Source organism: Nerophis lumbriciformis, linkage group LG25 (genome assembly GCF_033978685.3).
Source record: "Nerophis lumbriciformis linkage group LG25, RoL_Nlum_v2.1, whole genome shotgun sequence".
Taxonomy (NCBI): Eukaryota; Metazoa; Chordata; class Actinopteri; order Syngnathiformes; family Syngnathidae; genus Nerophis; species Nerophis lumbriciformis.
The window spans coordinates 32,591,803-32,614,302 of NC_084572.2; the positions used below are offsets into that span (position 1 = coordinate 32,591,803).

The following is a 22,500-nucleotide window of genomic DNA, read 5'->3' on the forward strand; positions in this document are numbered from 1 at the left end:
CATGTTTGTTTACTGCAGGACTTCAAATAACCACACAATTGACCCCGTTAAATGACACAATTACGATCACGGTGCATGCTGGGTAGTACAGTGGAGGGTTAGTATTTAAAAAAGATGATATTTATTTATGACTGACTCACCCACGACACAATGCGGAGTATGGTCTGAGGCTGCTGGAAGAAGGTGACGGGGTCGAAGGCTCCTCCGGCTTTCCCAGCTCCGTACGCCTGCATCCCCTCCATGGCTGCCGCCCCCCCGCCTGCCTGCCTTCCCGCCTGCCTGCCTGCCTGCCTGCCTGCCTGGTCCTGCTGGGTCAAGCACCGAGCACAGCCACAATATCCCGCGGGACACTTCCTGGAGCCTCCCTGGCGAGTCTTCTTCGAGACTTTTTCGCAGAGGAAGGTGCGCGTGACGTGTCCTCCCTTTTTCTCCCACGGAGCCGCTGCGAAAGGCGAGAGATGGGGCGTGAACGCGCAAGCCGGTGTCACGCCTCGGCCGCGCGCACGTGACGTAGACGCTTCATGGTCCTTTTTTTTTTTTTTTTTTTTTTTACAAGCAATGTGTTTATTCCGACCAGCTTTTTTTTATTTTATTTTATAAACCTTTATTTATAAATTGCAACATTTACCAACAATTGAGAAATAATAATAATCAAAATAAGTACGTTTTTTTTTAGTTTTTTTTTTACAAGCAATGTGTTCTGACGAGCTTTTTGTTTTTTTTATTTTTTTCATTTTTTTATTTTATAAACCTTTATTTATAAATTGCAACATTTACAAACAATTGAGAAATAATAATAATCAAAATAAGTACAAAAACGCCTCGGCTGCGCGCAAGTGACGTAAAAGCTTCGTGGTCCTTTTTTTTTTTTTTTTATAGCTTTTTTTCCTGAATTTTATAAACCTTTATTTATAAATTGCAACATTTACATACAATTAAGAAATAATAATAATTAAAATATGTACAAAAACGCTTCACCCGCGCGCATGTGACGTAGAAGCTTCTTGGTCCTTTTTTATTTTTATTTGTTTATTTTTTATTTTTACAAACAATGTGTTTATTCAGACCAGCTTTTTTATTTTTTTATTTTTCTTTATTTTATCAGCACCTCCAAGTCCGAGTCCATGGTTCTCGCCCGGAAAAGGGTGGAGTGCCATCTCCGGGTTGGGGAGGAGATCTTGCCCCAAGTGGAGGAGTTCAAGTACCTCGGAGTCTTGTTCACGAGTGAGGGAAGAGTGGATCGTGAGATCGACAGGCGGATCGGTGCGGCGTCTTCAGTAATGCGGACGCTGTATCGATCCGTTGTGGTGCAGAAGGAGCTGAGCCGGAAGGCAAAGCTCTCAATTTACCGGTCGATCTACGTTCCCATCCTCACCTATGGTCATGAGCTTTGGGTTATGACCGAAAGGACAAGATCACGGGTACAAGTGGCCGAAATTAGTTTCCTCCGCCGAGTGGCGGGGCTCTCCCTTAGAGATAGGGTGAGAAGCTCTGCCATCCGGGAGGAGCTCAAAGTAAAGCCGCTGCTCCTCCACATCGAGAGGAGCCAGATGAGGTGGTTCGGGCATCTGGTCAGGATGCCACCCGAACGCCTCCCTAGGGAGGTGTTTAGGGCACGTCCGACCGGTAGGAGGCCGCGGGGAAGACCCAGGACACGTTGGGAAGTCTATGTCTCCCGGCTGGCCTGGGAACGCCTCGGGGTCCCACAGGAAGAGCTGGACGAAGTGGCTGGGGAGAGGGAAGTCTGGGCTTCCCTGCTTAGGCTGTTGCCCCCGCGACCCGACCTCGGATAAGCGGAAGAAGATGGATGGATGGATGGATTATTTTATAAACCTTTATTTATAAATTGCAAAATTTACAAACAATTGAGAAATAATAATTATCAGAATAAGTACAAAAATGCCTCGGCCGCGCGCACCTGACGTAGAAGCTTCTTGGTCCTTTTTTTAAATTATTTTTTTATTATTACAAGCAATGTGTTATATTCTGACCAGCTTTTTTTTATTTTTTTTATTTTTTATTTTATAAACCTTTATTTATAAATTGCAACATTTACAAACAATTGAGAAATAAAAATAATAAAAATAAGTACAAAAACGCCTCGGCCGCGCGCAAATGACGTAGAAGCTTCTTGGTCCTGTTTTTATTTTTATTTTTATTTTTTATTTTTTTTACAAGCAATGTGTTTATTCTGACCAGCTTTTTTTTTTTTTTTTCTTTTTTTAAAATTTTTTATAAACCTTTATTTTTAAATTGCAACATTTACAAACAATTGAGAAATAATAATAATCAAAATAATCAAAATAAGTACAAAAACAGTACAAAACAGCGCCAGGGGGTTGTAAACTCAATAAAGTAACTAAAATAGAATGCAATATATATATATATATATATATATATATATATATATATATATATATATATATATATATATATATATATATATATATATATATATATATATATATATATGTATATGTATATATATATATATATATATATATATATATATATATATATATATATATATATATATATATATATATGTATATGTATATATATATATATATATATATATGTATATATATATATATATATATATATATATATATATATATATATAACAAAGTGCAAAGCCATAGGCTCACACAAGTTCAGTAAATAATTCAAATTTGGAACACAGCATCATAGTTTTCACAGCTTTTTGGTTGTTAGAGGTAGAGAGTGTTTTAATGTAGAGTTCTAATTCTTTTTTAAAGGCACAAAAAAAAAACGGTCGGGTATTGAGAAACTTACATTTATGAATATAAAACTTAGCCATTAGTATAATGAAGTTGCAAAGGTAAAATTCCTTTAAAAAAATGTTTTTCATACTGTGTAAATCCAAATAGTACATCTTTAAAACAAAGCACAATTCTGTCATATTTATAACAGATAAGAATAACTCATATATTAATGACTAGTTGTTTAAAGTAAAGGGGAATGTTTGCAACAGGTGGGCGCTTCTCGTCGTGAGGCGAGTTAGCGCTCCCTGGCGGTGCTGGGGATGCACTACAGAATTAGCTGTAGTTTTCTCACATCTCGAACTTTTAAACCGCGTAATTTTTTTGCATTTTTGCATTTATTCCATTTGCTGCTGAGATGGGCTGCCATAGCAATTGTTACACAGTTCGTTTGTGAAGAGACATTTTTTAGGGATTACAAAATATTGCAAAATTGCCAGGCTATTTAAAAAAAAAAAAAAATATATATATCCATTTTAGTACTTGTGAATTTTTATGATATTATGATTTAATTTGGTTTATTTTTCAACTGCATTTTGATTATTTTCTTTTGATGAACACGAAAAGCAAACTTGTCTAATATAATGGGAGGAAATATCTTAATTATTAATTGATTAAATAATTTAAAAAAAAAACATGTTTTGGCCTTGCATGGATCGACTTCCTATTTTAGTTTGCTGTCATACTTAAACTAAACTAGACTTGAATTAGGTAAGCTAAAGTTCCCGTGGGTATATTTCAAAAGAACAACTGAATATCAAACTACAAGGGTTCACAAAGTACACAGAACAATAATTATGATGAACATCTTGAACCCTTTTTTTTTTCTTTTGAGATAAAGATTATTTATGTATTTAATATTTGTTTACTTACTATGGTATATTATTAATTTATTATTAATTCATTCACTGTTCTGTTACAGAGAACAAGGAAATGGGATAACATTGGTATGGAATGAAAATGGGTAGGATTAAATAAACTCTGCTTCTTCCTACTCCTTTTCGGGCGTGCTGTAATGAAACAACCTGAAATATGTCATGCAATACATTGTATCGTATGCATGTTCCAAATAAACTGAATATAAATAAGTAAGTCAACGACAACAGAGCAAGGACGTCAGCGGGAGCCATGACTGATTTGACATTTGAATAACATGCCTCAGCATGTCCGCAAATCCGACCAATGGCGACGCGGCTGCGTGCTTACGTCACTGCCAACGTAACCAATGAAATGTCTCCGTGCCTGGTTGCTATGGGAGACGTGTCGCGTCCATGTTGCTGCGGGCGAGCAGAGGGAAATTAGCGTCCGGTGTGTTCTTTAAAAGCACATTTTGACGTTTTGAGGATTAAAAATACATTTCCTTCAGGTTGGCCGCGATGGTGAGGTTGAGGGCGAGATGTCTGCTTGTTGGTATGTGACTCTAACTTGTTTGTGGAAGCCTGTGTGAAGCGTTAGCAAAAGCTGGAGCTAGCTACCGTGCTAATAACATGGCGGAAGTCAGTGGTGGGTATTTGGCTTTTATTTAACATTTTCAGAAAGCTAATTATCACTATCATCACTGATATGTTTTATTTTATACATACCTTAATATACCTACTTCACCAAATGGCTAACATAGCCTAGTCAGGAATTCAGTAGACGCAGCATCGACCTCTACTGCCGACTGGCGCTGACGAGACGCGGGGCCGCCATCTTGGAGTGGTGATCCGCTCCACTCAGTGCAATTCATTTGGCAGGAGCAATGAACTGTCAGTGCATTTAATTAACCATACCTCACTGAATACCACTGATTTTCACGCGTTTTTTTCTCATACGTGTAGCTATGATAAAGGACACATGTTTTGGCGTGTTTTATTATTCATAGTTTGCTTAACAGTAATAGAATATTCTTATATGCTATAAGTGACCTGACGTACGAGATCAAAACTGGGAATATAATCTGGCATTTGCGTCAAAATAGGTTTCTTCTTAAGTTATTTTCAATAATGCAAGCGAGTAAGACCCTGTGATTATTGTGGCTGAGATAGGCTCCAGCGCCCCCCGCGACCCCGAAGGGAATAAGCGGTAGAAAATGGATGGATGGATGAATCTGATTAGAAAATGTTGTCATTTGACAGCACTAAAACATACATACATGCATATATATTTTCCCACTTTAATAGTATCCAATAATGCGACCAATGTATTATAATGTATTCCAAACATATTTTTGAAATAAATATTTACATATCTGCATGTTTGACTCATGATTTCTAAGCAAGTTATCCCTCAAATTGTACATTGTAAAAATGTCAATGGATTTTACTGTGAAAAAACCCTTCGCTCATTTGCTGAAATTTTAGGTTAAAAAAAAACTGTGGTACAGTTTTTCCATTTACAATAAATATTTGGTTGAAAAAACATAGTCAATTTTACAGTAAAATTCAGGTTTTTAACCATTTCATCTCCTTTTTTGTATAGATGATGTACTAGCATGTATATAAGTAGAAATATCACAGATTACACAAACAAATATACATATACAATATACAGGTAAAAGCCAGTAAATTAGAATATTTTGAAAAACTTGATTTATTTCAGTAATTGCATTCAAAAGGTGTAACTTGTACATTATATTTATTCATTGCACACAGACTGATGCGTTCAAATGTTTATTTCATTTAATTTTGATGATTTGAAGTGGCAACAAATGAAAATCCAAAATTCCGTGTGTCACAAAATTAGAATATTACTTAAGGCTAATACAAAAAAGGGATTTTTAGAAATGTTGGCCAACTGAAAAGTATGAAAATGAAAAATATGAGCATGTACAATACTCAATACTTGGTTGGAGCTCCTTTTGCCTCAATTACTGCGTTAATGCGGCGTGGCATGGAGTCGATGAGTTTCTGGCACTGCTCAGGTGTTATGAGAGCCCAGGTTGCTCTGATAGTGGCCTTCAACTCTTCTGCGTTTTTGGGTCTGGCATTCTGCATCTTCCTTTTCACAATACCCCACAGATTTGCTATGGGGCTAAGGTCAGGGGAGTTGGCGGGCCAATTTAGAACAGAAATACCATGGTCCGTAAACCAGGCACGGGTAGATTTTGCGCTGTGTGCAGGCGCCAAGTCCTGTTGGAACTTGAAATCTCCATCTCCATAGAGCAGGTCAGCAGCAGGAAGCATGAAGTGCTCTAAAACTTGCTGGTAGACGGCTGCGTTGACCCTGGATCTCAGGAAACAGTGGACCGACACCAGCAGATGACATGGCACCCCAAACCATCACCGATGGTGGAAACTTTACACTAGACTTCAGGCAACGTGGATCCTGTGCCTCTCCTGTCTTCCTCCAGACTCTGGGACCTCGATTTCCAAAGGAAATGCAAAATTTGCATGGTTGGGTGATGGTTTGGGGTGCCATGTCATCTGCTGGTGTCGGTCCACTCTGTTTCCTGAGATCCAGGGTCAACGCAGCCGTCTACCAGCAAGTTTTAGAGCACTTCATGCTTCCTGCTGCTGACCTGCTCTATGGAGATGGAGATTTCAAGTTCCAACAGGACTTGGCGCCTGCACACAGCGCAAAATCTACCCGTGCCTGGTTTACGGACCATGGTATTTCTGTTCTAAATTGGCCCGCCAACTCCCCTGACCATAGCCCCGTAGAAAATCTGTGGGGTATTGTGAAAAGGAAGATGCAGAATGCCAGACCCAAAAACGCAGAAGAGTTGAAGGCCACTATCAGAGCAACCTGGGCTCTCATAACACCTGAGCAGTGCCAGAAACTCATCGACTCCATGCCACGCCGCATTAACGCAGTAATTGAGGCAAAAGGAGCTCCAACCAAGTATTGAGTATTGTACATGCTCATATTTTTCATTTTCATACTTTTCAGTTGGCCAACATTTCTAAAAATCCCTTTTTTGTATTAGCCTTAAGTAATATTCTAATTTTGTGACACACGGAATTTTGGATTTTCATTTGTTGCCACTTCAAATCATCAAAATTAAATGAAATAAACATTTGAATGCATCAGTCTGTGTGCAATGAATAAATATAATGTACAAGTTACACCATTTGAATGCAATTACTGAAATAAATCAAGTTTTTCAAAATATTCTAATTTACTGGCTTTTACCTGTATATATTTTATTATAAATGTAGGGCTCCCTCAAGTTTTGTCCCAAGGATTCAGAAGGGTCATAAAGTGTTACAAATAAATCATATAATGTTGAATACTAATAATACAAAACATGTGTTTATTCATTTTTTTATTATTATTATGTTTTTGTTTTTTTCAACGCTTGCATCTGTAGATCAACTTTAGATCTATCTATCGAAGTTTACATTTTTGTATTTGTTTTTTTAAGCCCTTTTTGTTTAGGAAATCTTGCCAAAAATAGGTCAATGATTCATAACAACGTTGAATTTCATTCATTATTGTTTTGGAGCAAACACAGTTAAAAAAAAACAAACACCAAAATTCTTAGGAATCCAGAAAGGTCATACGCTCAAGAACTTCAGGTCCATCTGTCGATTATACATTTTAAATGATTTTTTATGGTGTTTTTTTTTTTTTGATTTGTTTTATGCCCTTTTCATAGAACACTTTGATTTTTTTATGGCAAACACACTTAGAAATAAGCAAAAATTGCCCAAACAAGTTTAAAGAAAAGAACAGCCTGCATAGCAGCTTTGTGTTATTATTGCAACTTTTTATCGTTACATTTCACCTGTTTGCTCTTTTATTTTACTTTTTTTAAATATATTTTTAATGGTATTTTTAGAAGGTGCCGCGGGCCGTTAAAAAAATGAGCTGCGGGCCGCAAATGGTCCCCGAGCCGACCTTTGGACACCCCTGCTCTAGACCGTGTTTCTTAACCATTGGGCCACCAAAACATATGTTTCTGGATGGGCTGCGTTGGTTCTCAGCTGCAATACACTTTTCCACCACTTGTGGCTGTAATGACAAAATCAAACAAACAAAAGAAGTCTGACGCTAAAGTAATAGAAAAGTTTAAGCGCAAAAATTATGATTAAAGTGGTGAAGCTGTATTTTCATTTGCACTTAAGTTTTATTGACAGTTTAGTTAACAACCATATGTATTATTATTAATCTAGTTTATTTTAGCACTAAATTATTATATGCACATTTATTTATTTATCAGGTATCTATGAGTCCCTTCTTATGCAGTATATTTGAGTAATATTTATTATTGTAATCAGCCTGACTGTCAGGTTCAAACACTGATGACATCTATTAAACAAGACAAGAAGCAAGGAATTAAACATAGACAGAATTAAATTTGGCTCAATTGAGGAGAAACGTGTACACCTGTACCCTTGTACAGTGTCACCACGCTCTGACGAAAGATTGTACACCTCCTTTTTTTTTGGACTTTCCCTGATTACATGGAAACAGCTGTTTCTAAGGAAGGGGGGGTCGTAAACAGCCATCGCCTTTGATTACAAAGAAAAGGTCGTAAAACAGTTAAAAGAAAAGGTGCCTGGAGGGGAGTCAGGCCCTGCTTCCTCTTCGCTTTGTAGTTCTTGGGTCAAGACAAAATCTTTCTGTGGATTACAATACATCAAAGAAATAGAACCCTCATGTCGCTCCCCATCCTACACAGTGGAGTTTTACAAGCCTTCTTCTTGGTAGGATCAAAGACAGCTTTTGTCTTCTCGCCGGGAACTCATGGCAACACAAAGTTTTGTGATAACTTAGATACAATTATTCTGACACTGACCTAAGCCTAAGATTTGTGTGTTAAGTAAATAATCATCTCTGTGATTAACACATGGTTTCATGTCAATTGACAAGGTTGTAAACTGTAAGTAGGTTAAATATTAAAATTGACGACAATTAAAATCAAGAGTAACCAAGAATCCATCAATCAAAACCAATAGGAGTCCCGTCTTTTGCATTAGCATATTTTATTGGCCTTTTTTTAATACCCTGGTTCAATGTCTTTGTCTGCACAGGAGATCCAGCTGTAGGCAAAAGTGCTCTGTCGCAGATGTTCCACAGTGATGGCACTCTCTTCCAGAAGAACTACAGTATGGTGAGATACATATACATGTACATATATACATAAACTGCACTTTAAAAAAATGTTGCGTATCATTCACAATCCTTATGTGAGACATGTGTTTTTCTTTTTTTATGCATTCTAAATCGTAAATAAACACTAGCAAAAGTCAGTCAATGGGAGTCTCTCTATTTCGGCTATAAAGTGCTCTAAATATATATATATATATATATATATATATATATATAAATGTATGTATGTATATATATATATATATATATATATATACATATATATACGTATATATGTATGTATGTATATATATATATATATATATATATATGTATATATATGTGTGTATTTATATATATATGTATATAATATATTCAAATGTCATACATAATGTGTGTATATATATATATATATACTGTATATATATATATATATATGTATATATATATATATATATATATATATATTTATGTGTGTTTATATATATATTTATGTGTGTTTATATATATATATATATAATATATTAAAATGTCATACATAATGTGTGTGTGTGTATATATATATATATATATATATATATATATATATATATATATATATATATATATATATATATATATATATATATATATATATATGTCTTAATAAGGTTATCCAAAAAATAGTGCTCGATACCGTAGTAGAGCGCAATATATGTATGTGTGGGAAAAAAATCACAAGACTATTTCATCTCTACAGGCCTGTTTCATGAGGGGGGGTTCCCTCAGTCATCAGGAGATATATATATATATATATATATATATATATATATATATATATATATATATATACACACATTATGTATGACATTTTAATATATTATATACATATATATAAACACACATATATATATATATATATATATGTATATGTGTGTGTGTGTGTTTATATATATGTATATAATATATTAAAATGTCATACATAATGTGTGTGTATATATATATATATATATATATATATATATATATATATATATTTATATATATATATATATATATATATATATATATTTATGTGTGTTTATATATATATACATAATTTATTAAAATGTCATACATAATGTGTGTGTATATATATATACATATATATATATATATATATATATAATATGTGTGTGTGTGTGTGTGTTTATATATATTAAAATGTCATATATAATGTGTGTGTATATATATATATATATATATATATATATATATATATATATATATATATATATATATATATATATATATATAAAATACAGAGAAAAAATTGTTTAATTTCACATGGACAGATTGTTTTTTCTGTAATATAAAAACAATTAAGACTTTTAAAAGTTTATAAGCTGTGTTACATTTTGCGGCTCTGTATATATTTTTTTCTTTAGTGGAAGGGGCGGCAAAATGTTTCTTTAGATAGTAAAGGCTGCAGACCCCTGATCTAGAATGAACTTTCACCAGCTCAGAGGCGATGCAGCAGCTCACCAGCTCAGTGTGTCAATATAGCAGCACTCGCAGTTAGCGCTCTGTGATCACAGTGCCATAAAAGTAGTTCCTCTGCGTTAGCGCTTATAATAACAACATCGCTCGTACTTGGTTAATATTCAGGTCACGACATGTAAATAGAGTATTTTTGGCGTTTTTTGGATGTTTTTTTAGAGGGATCTATGGGTGCAATAGCGTACTTTCATTCGCTGCATTGTTAGCCACCTCGTTCTTGTCGTACGTAAGGCCGGTGAATGATAGGCAAAATTCCAAAAAAATGCAGTTCCCTTTTAAGGGCTCTCTAAGGATGCAATTGCGCCTCAGTCTACGTTTTTGAAGGTCCTGCAGAGGTCTACACATCAGCATTGGAACCACTCAGCGGCATAATGCATCATTGAATGCCGATGCAGCTAATACCAATCTGCATTATTTATGCTAATTTTTCCACTATAAGGAAGGCGAGCGTGACTCTGATGTATTGGGTCATGGCTGCGTCCGTGTTCACAGAGCACTTAGCCACATGAAACGTGCGTGTTCCACATTTGTTCATTGCACACTTAAATCTGTCAACTTTGTCGGTTATAGCAGTGATTTTCAACCACTGTGCCGTGAGATATTGTCTGGTGTGCTGTAGGAAATTATGCAACTTCACCTAAATGGTCCAAAAAATATTTTTTGCAAATCAATAATCATAATAATGTGCCGTTGTCTAGTACCTGTGCTGTGTAGAGCTTGGCAGGGTAACCATGTAATACTCCATACCAGTAGGTGGCAGCAGGTAGTTCATTGCTTTGTAGAAGTCGGAATGCGTCGAAGATGGTTTGTCATGATCCCAATATGCAGAGCACAGCGGGAGACAGTGTGCAGGTAAAAAAGGTATGTAACGCTTAAACCAAAAATCAACAAAAGGCAAGTCCCGCTAGGAAAAGGCACTGAAGCATAGGGATGGCTATGTAAAACCAAAGTAAAACTGAACTGGCTACAAAGTCAACAAAAACAGAATGCTGGACGACAGCAAAAACTTACAGCGTGTGGAGCAAAGACGGCGTCCACCAAACACATCCCGTACATGACATGACAATCAACAATGTCCCCACAAAGAAGGATAGCGTACGCACAACTTTAATAGTCTTGATTGCGAAAACAAAGCAGGTGCGGGCAATAGCACTCAAAGGAAGGCGTGAAGCTGCTACAGGAGAACACCAACAAAACAGGAAGGGTCACCAAAATAGATAGATATATAGGTATTTATTGTCATTGCACAAGTACAACAAAACTTTGTTTTCAGTACAAACCCGTTCAAGATTAGACAAACAAACAGTGTACAGGGTTACAGAACAGGAACGCTGATGGGTCGCCACAAGGCGCCCCATAAAAGATGGGGAAAAAGGTAAAACGCTGGGGAAGGATGAGTAAAAAAATACAATCTAGACTGGGCTCCTAAGGGGGCCTAGTCTGGAGTGGGAAAAAAAACTCCATAGCAAAGCACATATACATATTACAACGTACATCTCGAGATACCTAGCAACAGAGGGAAGGGAGTGCGTGGTCATGATGGTAGGCTGCAGCTATCAGGCGCTGACCATCCATTCATCACCCCTATGGGATTTGCGTCGAGGGTGTTGGGTTGGGGGTGGTGGGGTGTGTAAGTGTGGCGTATATTTTGCGCAAGACATGAACTAAAGCACTACACACAGGAAACGACAACAAACTCAAAATAAGGCACGACAACCTGGTGGAGTTTCATTTTTTAACCTTTTCTGCTGGTGGTGTGCTTCCGTATTTTCTTTTATGAAAAAAATGTGCCTCGGCTCAAAAAAGGTTGAAAAACACTGGGTCATAGGACACATAGAGTTTGGGAATTAACTTGCGCGTAGGACACATTTTGTAGGAATTACCCTCCAATAATTAGTACAATAAATACATTGAATACAAATAGAAGGTCGAACTTTCAAAACTCCCACGTTTCATATTGCTGAGCAGCCCATTGGAACTTTCCGGATGGATTCTGGGAATTGATTGGCAATTTTCTGCCCCTTTGAAAGCTGTGCGTGTGTGTGTGTGTGTGTGTGTGTGTGTGGGTGTGTGTGTGTGTGTGTGTGTGTGTGTGTGTGTGTGTGTGTGTGTGTGTGTGCGCATTAAAGTCTTGCTGAGTCAGCTCCGTTGGGGGCACTGCGGTGACAGGAAGGTCGATCATTAATACAGCGGGATCCTGGAACGCCACTAGAACAGGTACTTAACTTGTTTACACACACGCTAAGGGGAAACGCATGCACGCACAATAACAACAAAGGTCTCGCCTGGTGGGGCCGGATGGAGGTCCGACTTAAAATGACTACTTGTGTTATGAAATACATGAGCGGGAGGGGGCGGTCCTAACTGTTGTCATACAGACAAAAAGAAACCATTCTTTGATATTGTTCTGCTCTTTGTTTATTAAACATTCTAATTTAAAACATCTGTATGCATGTACAACACTTACAACCTTTAGCATATCAGTATGTGGAATTAAATGATGGAATGGATTAAGTAAAGAAGTTTCTGATATGATCCAGTTTAAGAGGTTGTTCAAAATAATAGTGCTTACAAAGTACAAAGAAGAATAATTATGAGAAATACTTTCAACCTTATTAAAAATAAGATATTCTTCATCTCAGTATGTTAATAATGACTGAATTAATTAATTGCATATTACAAAACTGTTGTGTATACTAATTCACAGATGTTATTTTATTACATAAAAAGGTCAGTAGATGATTCTATATATTTGTAAACGCTCTGAAGTGGGAAAGGGGTAGGATTAAATAAGCTTAGCTTCTTCCTACTCCTTTTCGGACATGATGTAAAGTGAAATTATACGAAATTGTGTGATGTATTATACTGTAAGTGTGTTCATGTTCGAAATAAACTAAAGAAAGAAAGAAAGAAACACACTGAAGCTAATCTAATGTAGGTCAAAATCTGCCAAATTGAGCTACAGTACAGTATAGTTAGAAAAAGACTACATGCAAAACCAAAATAAAGGCCAATACATAAAAAAAATACAAATGATGCTCCCTCGTTTATCAATCTTTGTTCGTTTGGGGCCGGACTGTAGTGCATTCATTTATGCAAAGTAGGAATTATTAATCATTAATCTTTTTTTTTTAATAAATGACTGTGATGACAATGTAAATGAGGGTTTTGTTGTTGGATTTCTTATTAATATTGATGCTGTTGTTGATATTATTCATTTTTCTTTGGCGACTTTGGATTTTTTGTGTCATGTTTGTCTGTCCTCTTAATTACTCTGTTGATTGCTATTTGGAATGTTGCCGGGTCGGAATTGGAATTGTATTTAAAAAATAATGATATATTAAAAACCCCAGAACCAGTGAAGTTGGCACGTTGTGTAAATGGTAAATAAAAACAGAATACAATGATTTGCAAATCCTTTTCAACTTATATTCAATTGAATAGACTGCAAAGACAAGATATTTAACGTTCCAACTGAGAAGCTTTGTTATTTTTTGCAAATATTAGCTCATTTGGAATTTTGATGCCTGCAACATGTTTCAAAAAAGCTGGCGCAAGTAGCAAAAAAGACTGAGAAAGTTGAGGAATGCTCATCAAACACTTATTTGGAACATCCCACAGGTGAACAGGCTAATTGGGAACAGGTGGGTGCCATGATTGGGTATAAAAGCAGCTTCCATGAAATGCTCAGTCATTCACAAACAAGGACGGGGCGAGGGTCACCACTTTGTCAACAAATGCGTGAGCATATTGTTTTAACAGTTTAAGAACAACATTTCTCAACCAGCTATTGCAAGGAATTTAGGGATTTCACCATCTACGGTTCGAAATATCAAAAGGTTCAGAGAATCTGGAGACATCACTGCACGTAAGCGATGATATTACGGACCTTCGATCCCTCAGGCGGTACCGCATCAAAAAGAGACATCAGTGTGTAAAGGATATCACCACATGGGCTCAGAAACACTTCAGAAAACCACTGTCAGTAACTACAGTTGGTCGCTACATCTGTAAGTGCAAGTTAAAACTATTATGCAAAGCGAAAGCCATTTATCAACAACACCCAGAAACGCCGCCGGGCTCATCTAAGATGGACTGATGCAAAGTGGAAAAGTGTTCTGTGGTCTGACGAGTTTTTGGAAACTGTGGACGTCGTGTCCTGCGTAACAAAGAGGAAAAGAACCATCAGGACTGTTATAGGTGCAAAGTTGAAAAGCCAGCATCTGTGATGGTATGGGGGTGTATTAGTGCCCAAGACATGGGTAACTTACACATCTGTGAAGGCGCCATTAATGCTGAAAGGTACATACAGGTTTTGGAGCAACATATGTTGCCATCCAAACAACATTATCATGGACGCCCCTGCTTATTTCAGCAAAACAATGCTAAGCCACGTGTTACAACAGTGTGGCTTCATAGTAAAAGAGTGCGGGTACTAGACTGGCCGAGTAATTAAGTGTAGTAATTATTCATAATCGACTGACAATGTAATGGTCTTGGCGACAGCCATGTTTCATCACAATGCATCTTTGCAGAGAAACCGAGTGTTCTTCCATCTGCGAAGGTGACGAAGGCTTCATTAAGCCTACCCCAGTCTTCTTCAACTTTTGGTGGCAAAAGGCCAGCGCGGGCCGGCGGCCGTTCCGCGCACATCCTCCTTTTGGAAAATGTCAGACGGCCCGTTAGCAATATTCCAGCTTATTTGTTGCTAATGGGCCCTCGTTGACATTGGGGCGCATCACAGAAGCTCATTAGAGCACCACTGCGGCACTGACGTACACACAATCTTTCTGTGTGTGTGTGTGTGTGTGTGTGTGTGTGTGTGTGTGTGTGTGTGTGTGTGTGTGTGTGTGTGTGTGTGTGTGTGTGTGTGTGTGTGTGTGTGTGTGTGTTTCTACCCTTCTTAAGACACCAACAAGGAAAAGTACCCTCCATATGAGGAGTTGTGAACAAGTTAGGACATAAATCATGGTCCCAATGCGGAAAACCATTGCATCTAGTAGAGAATGTCTCATTTGCACCCCTGGTGGTGAAATCTATCAAAATGAAGGTGGTCCCAAAAAGGAGGGATTTTTCAAATTGACTGTGTCTGTTTTAAAAGTGCTCCCCCTCCGGTCAACATATGAAATAACAAGTGGGTGTAAAAACTTAAAGCGCTCCCCCCTCTGGTCAACATATGAAATAACAAGTGTGTGTAAAAACTTGAAGTGCTACATATGAAATAACAAGTGTGTGTAAAAATGTGAAGTGCTCCCCCTCTGGCCAACATATGAAATAACAAGTGTGCGTAAAAACTTGAAGTGCTCCCCCCTCTGGTCAACATATGTAATAAGTGTTTTGTAAGAAATTGAAATCCGCCCCCTTTGGCCAAAACTAATTAAAAAGAAAATATGTATATTATTTACTAAATAATATAAATAATGAAGATTAAAAACCAATTACAAAAAAAAAAATCGTGCGTGTGTGTGTGTGTGTGTGTGTGTGTGTGTGTGTTTCTACCATTCTTGAGACATCAACAAGGAAAAGTAGCTTCCATATGAGGAGGTGTGAACAAATTAGGACATAAATCGTGGTCCTAATACGGAAAACCATTGCATTTAATAGAGAATGTCTCATTAGCACCCCTGGTGGTGGAATCTATCAAAATGAGGGTAGTCCCAAAAAAGAAGGGATTTTTCAAATTGACTGTGTGTCGGTTTTAAAAGTGCTCCCTCTCTGGTCAACATATGAAATAACAAGTGGGTGTAAAAACGTGAAGTGCTCCCTCTCTGGCCAACATATGAAATAACAAGTGTGTGTAAAAACTTGAAGTGCTCCCCCCTCTGGTCAACATATGTAATATGTGTTTTGTAAGAAATTTAAATCCACCCCCTTTGGCCAAAATTAATTGAAGATAAAATATGCATATTATTTACTTGAAGTAAATAATGAAAATTAAAAACCAATTACAAACAAAAAATGCCCCCAAAAATAAATGAACTAAAAGCAGTCTTTTTCTCACAATGTGTCGACTTTTTTCTTATAAAATTGAGAACAATTTCTCATATTCTTTCTGTTTCTGTAATATTACAATATTATCTCGTAAAATTATTACTTTTTTAACGTAAAATGATTACTTTTTAATGCAAAATGGTGACATTTGTCATATAAAATTCGGACTTTTATCACAATATTGCCAATTTTTTTGTTGTTCTTGTAAAAAAGTGACATTTTTTGAGTAAAATTATGACTTTTGTCCGATTATTATTATAATATTGCCAAAATGTTAAAGTTTTCTTATAAAATTGTGACTTTTGTCGAGTACAATTACGACTCTTCATAAAATTGCCAAAATTTAAAGCTTTTTCTTGTAAAATTGTGACTGATATTGAGTAAAATTCCAACTTTTATCATAATATTGCACAAATGTTCAGTTTTTCTTGTAAAATTTGGACTTGCGTTTTCTTGTGAAATTCCAACTCATTTTTCCCAACAAGCTTTTTTCTATGCAAAGTATATATTATTAATGTTGTAAATACAAATCTTTATATATCTAGAAAGGGTGGTCCTAAAGAGGGAGGCATTTTTCGGAGGTCTCAAGAAGGTAACAAATACAATAATGTGTGCGCGTGTGTGTGTGTGTGTGTGTGTGTGTGTGTGTGTGTGTGTGTGTGTGTGTGTGTGTGTGTGTGTGTGTGTGTGTGTGTGTGTGTTTCTACCATTCTTGAGACATCAACAAGGAAAAGTAGCTTCCATATGAGGAGGTGTGAACAAGTTAGGACATAAATCGTGGTCCTAATACGGAAAACCATTGCATCTAATAGAGAATGTCTCATTAGCACCCCTGGTGGTGAAATCTATCAAAATGAGTGTGGTCCCAAAAAAGAAGGGATTTTTCAAATTGACTGTGTGTCAGTTTTAAAAGTGCTCCCCCTCTGGTCAACATATGAAATAACAAGTGGGTGTAAAAACTTAAAGCGCTCCCCCCTCTGGTCAACATATGAAATAACAAGTGTGTGTAAAAACTTGAAGTGCTCCCCCTCTGGCCAACATATGAAATAACAAGTGTGTGTAAAAACGTGAAGTGCTCCCTCTCTGGCCAACATATGAAATAACAAGTGGGTGTAAAAACTTGAAGTGCTCCCCCCTCTGGTCAACATATGTAATATGTGTTTTGTAAGAAATTTAAATCCGGCCCCTTTGGCCAAAATTAATTGAAAATAAAATATGCATATTATTTACTTGAAGTAAATAATGAAGATTAAAAACCAATTACAAACAAAAAATGCCCCCAAAAATAAATGAACTAAAAGCAGTCTTTTTCTCACAATGTGTCGACTTTTTTCTTATAAAATTGGGAACAATTTCTCATATTCTTTCTGTTTCTGTAATATTGCAATATTTTCTCCTAAAATTATTACTTTTTTTTAACGTAAAATGATTACTTTTTAATGCAAAATGGTGACATTTGTCATATAAAAATCTGACTTTTATCACAATGTTGCCAATTTTGTTGTTGTTCTTGTAAAATAGTGACATTGTTTGAGTAAAATTATGACTTTTGTCCGATTATTATTATAATATTGCCAAAATGTTAAAAGTTTTATTATAAAATTGTGACTTTTGTCGAGTAAAATTACGACTCTTTTCATAAAATTGCCAAAATTTAAAGCTTTTTTTTGTAAAATTGCAACTGTTATTGAATAAAATTCCAACTTTTATCATAATATTGCACAAATGTTCAGTTTTTCTTGTAAAATCTGGACTTGTGTTTTCTTGTGAAATTCCAACAAATTTTTCACAGCAAGCTTTTTTCTATGCAAAGTATATATTATTAATGTTGTAAATACAAATCTTTACATATCTGGAAAGGGTGGTCCTAAAGAGGGAGGCATTTTTCGGAGGTCTCAAGAAGGTAAGAAATACAAGAATATGTGTGTGTGTGTGTTATAACTCTATGAATGAGAGGCAGTACAAGGCTAATACTGCAACTTTACTCCCCCGTGTTGTTTACTTACTTCCAAGTGTGATGGCCAGCCTGTGAGGTCTCTATTCAGAGGCACTGACAGCCAGGGAAGAAGTGTTTACTGCTCACCGTGCAGCCAGACAGACTTTTAATTAACACCACACCTGTGTTTTTGTTTGGCAGACAACGGGTGTGGAGCTGCTCATCAAAAGTGTCAACATCCCTGAGAGCAACGACAGCGTGGTGAGTTTGAGTGTGTGTGTGTGTGTGTGTGTGTGTGTGTGTGTGTCCATGCGTGCTCATTGTTTTGTAGAGCAAGCGTCACCCGTTGCCATGTTGAATGAACGCCACCATGCGAACGCCATGTTTAGCAGATAAACTGGTTACTAATATCAAGCTTTTAAAAGGTCTGCTATGACGTAAAAGTGACCTCGGCCTGGGCGATTCGGCCTGGAAATAGAATCTCAGATTTTTTTCACAAATTTTTTTTTGAGAGGTTGCCCTCTAGTGGGTTCCTCGGACCACCACACACTGCCACGAGAGCCCGGCTTTCAGGGTACAACACTGTTTTATTTTCATTAAAGAGTGCAAGCCTTTTGTTTTCCAGCAAAATGTCTTTTTCTGAGTTTGTGTCTCTCTCTCTGGCTCCCACTCCAATCCAACCACGTGTCTCATTCCGGCTGCTGCTAATAAAGGCGACAGGTGATTAGATAACAAGGCCCACCAGGGCCATCTACTCACCTGTCGCTGTTTTCGAGGCCAGTCCTGGCACACCCCGTTCCGCGGCAGGCCCACAGGCCACGTCCCCCCTCCACAATTATATTTACGATTTTGCCCGTTTTTTCCCCCCCATACATTTAAAAACACAGGTGTCAAACCCAGTTCTGGCCCGCCAAATCATTCTATGTGGCCTGCGAAAGCCTGGAAAAATGGGTTTAAATAAAATCCTTTTTGTTTTTTACTAAATTTTTTACTAAAAGTTCTTTAAATTTTGACAGAAAAAAAATGCATATTTTAAACTTTAATATTATTATTATATACTGTATTGCAAAACTATTTTTGTGAGATAAAAAAACAAATCGTGAAATATCTACTTGTCATCTTTATTTATGATTTTAAAGCAAGTTATACATGAAAAAATCTAATAATCAAATGCACGGGCATTCTGATTAATCATGATTAATCACAGGTTATTACCCGCATGCATAATGTGAATTAATTTTTAAAAAGCGGCCCTCTGAAAGTAGCCCTCAATGAAAATGAGTTTGGCACCCCTGTTTTAAAGAAACCACTGAATACAAAGGACAGAGATCATTCAAAACAAGTTCTGTTCTTATTTGTGAAGTGAATTATATTTATATAGCGCTTTTCTCTAGTGACTCAAAGCGTTTTACATAGTGAACCCCAATATCTAAGTTACATTTAAACCAGTGTGGGTGTCACTGGGAGCAGGTGGGTAAAGTGTCTTGCCCAAGGACACAACGGCAGGGACTAGGATGGCGGAAGCGGGTATCGAACCTGAAATCCTCAAGTTGCTGGCACGGCCACTCTACCAACCGAGCTGTACCACCCCACGATCAAACGTAGTAGTTCAAATTGGCACTGTGTACACTGCAACAAAATAAAGTGGGTCCTTTTTAGAACATATCAGTTAGACTTTGTAGAAAATAATTTTCAAAACACTGAACAGATTGAATTTAATTATTGCATATTTACTGTAATGCTTTTGCATAATATATAGTTTCCTATGGAAGACAAAACTGTTTTTTAGATAGAGTACAGGTCAAAAGTTTGGACACACCTTCTCATTTCAATGGTTTTCTTTATTTTCATGACTTTTTACATTGTAGATTCTCACTGAAGGCATCAAAACTATGAATTTAGCAGAATTTTTTTTTTTTTTAAATACAAAACCTTTGGCCCTAATTTAGCTCTAATCCAGGGATTCTCAAACCGTGGTACATGTACCGCTATTGGTACGCGGTCACCATCTCGTCATACGCCAAAGAATAACTTGATTAAAGGACAGTATCCCTGCAGGCACAAGACATTAAAACAACAATGAGAACTTGTTGAATTAGGTCCTGACGTTGAGCAAGTCAAACATAACGTTGAAACAACATGCTCTTTGACTACGTTTAATCAATGTTGGGTTCGGATGTTGATTTGACCATTGAATTTTGGTAATTTCCCAACCAATATTCTACAACACAAATACAACGTTGAAACAACATCTTTTTGACGACGTTTAATCAATGTTAGGTTCTGACGTTGATTTGACCATTGAAATTTGGTCATTTCCCAACCAATATTCTACAACACAAATACAGGGTTGGAACAACTTCTTTTTAAGACAACATTTAATCACTATCGGGTTCTGATGTTGATTTTTCTGTTGAATTTTGGTAATTTCCCAACCAATATTCTACAACACGAATACAGCGTTGAAACAACATACTTTTTGACAACGTTTAATCAATGTCAGCTTCTGACGTTGATTTGACCATTGAAATTAGGTAATTTCCCAACCAATATTCTACAACAAAAATACAACGTTGAAACAACATGCTTTTTAACAACGTTTATTCAATGTCTGGTTGTGACGTTGATTTGACCATTGGATTTGGTCATTTCCCAACCAATATTCTACAACACAAATACAGCGTTGAAACAACATCTTTTTGACGACGTTTAATCAATGTCGGGTTCTGACGTTGATTTGACCATTGAAATTTGGTAATTTCCCAACCAATATTCTACAACACAAACACAACGTTGAAACAACATCTTTGTGATGACGTTTAATCAATGTTGGGTTCTGACGTTGATTTGACCATTGAAATTTGGTAATTTCCCAACCAATATTCTACAACACAAATACAACGTTGAAACAACTTTTTGACGACGTTTAATCAATGTCGGGTTCTGATGTTGATTTGACCATTGAAATTTGGTAAGTTCCCAACCAATATTCTACAACACAAATACAGCGTTGAAACAACATCTTTTTGACAACGTTTAATCAATGTCAGCTTCTGACGTTGATTTGACCATTGAAATTTGGTAATTTCCCAACCAATATTCTACAACACAAACACAACGTTGAAACAACATGCTTTTTAACAATGTTTATTCAATGTCGGGTTGTGATGTTGATTAGACCATTGAAATTTGGTCATTTCCCAACCAATATTCTACAACACAAATACAGCGTTGAAACATCTTTTTGGCGACGTTTAATCAATGTCGGGTTCTGACGTTGATTTGACCATTGAAATTTGGTAATTTCCCAACCAATATTCAACAACACAAATACAACATTGAAACAACATGCTTTTTAACAACATTTATTCAATGTCAGGTTGTGACGTTGATTTGACCTTTGGATTTGGTCATTTCCCAACCAATATTCTACAACACAAATACAGCATTGAAACAACATCTTTTTGACGACGTTTAATCAATGTTGGGTTGTGACGTTGATTTGACCATTGAAATTTGGTCATTTCCCAACCAATATTCTACAACACAAATACAGCGTTGAAACATCTTTTTGGCGACGTTTAATCAATGTCGGGTTCTGACGTTGATTTGACCATTGAAATGTTGTCATTTCCCAACCAATATTCTACAACACAAATACAACGTTGAAACAACATGCTTTTTAACAACATTTATTCAATGTCGCGTTGTGACGTTGATTAGACCATTGAAATTTGGTAATTTCCCAACCAATATTCTACAACACAAATACAACGTTGAAACAACATGCTTTTTGACGACGTTTAATCAATGTTGGGTTGTGACGTTGATTTGACCATTGAATTTAATCATTTCCCAACCAATATTCTACAACACAAATACAACGTTGAAACAACATGCTTTTTAACAACATTTATTCAATGTCGGGTTCTGACGTTGATTAGACCATTGAAATTTGGTAATTTCCCAACCAATATTCTACAACGCAAATACAACGTTGAAACAACATGCTTTTTGACGACGTTTAATCAATGTTGGGTTCTGACGTTGATTTGACCATTGAAATGTTGTCATTTCCCAACCAATATTCTACAACACAAATACAACGTTGAAACAGCATGCTTTTTAACAACATTTATTCAATGTCGCGTTCTGACGTTGATTAGATCATTGAAATTTGGTAATTTCCCAACCAATATTCTACAACGCAAATACAACGTTGAAACAACATGCTTTTTGACGACGTTTAATCAATGT

The 22,500-nt window shown here is 36.4% G+C and overlaps 2 protein-coding genes across 3 annotated transcripts in view; one reads left to right on the forward strand and one right to left on the reverse strand.

The window, feature by feature from the left end:
- LOC133621837 (synaptogyrin-1-like) overlaps positions 1 to 468 on the reverse strand; it is a 61,909-nt gene extending 61,441 nt beyond the window's left edge. For both annotated transcript variants that reach the window (XM_061984231.1, XM_061984232.1), the window contains exon 1: positions 141 to 468. In XM_061984231.1, coding sequence (XP_061840215.1) covers positions 141 to 242 — 102 coding nt within the window. In that variant the 5' untranslated portion in view covers positions 243 to 468. The remainder of the gene's footprint in view (positions 1 to 140) is intronic.
- Positions 469 to 4,041: 3,573 nt separating this feature from the next.
- ift27 (intraflagellar transport 27 homolog (Chlamydomonas)) overlaps positions 4,042 to 22,500 on the forward strand; it is a 25,659-nt gene continuing 7,200 nt past the window's right edge. Inside the window, exons 1-4 of the mRNA XM_061984576.1 lie at positions 4,042 to 4,091; positions 4,150 to 4,193; positions 8,741 to 8,820; positions 18,445 to 18,504. Coding sequence (XP_061840560.1) covers positions 4,160 to 4,193; positions 8,741 to 8,820; positions 18,445 to 18,504 — 174 coding nt within the window. The 5' untranslated portion in view covers positions 4,042 to 4,091; positions 4,150 to 4,159. The remainder of the gene's footprint in view (positions 4,092 to 4,149; positions 4,194 to 8,740; positions 8,821 to 18,444; positions 18,505 to 22,500) is intronic.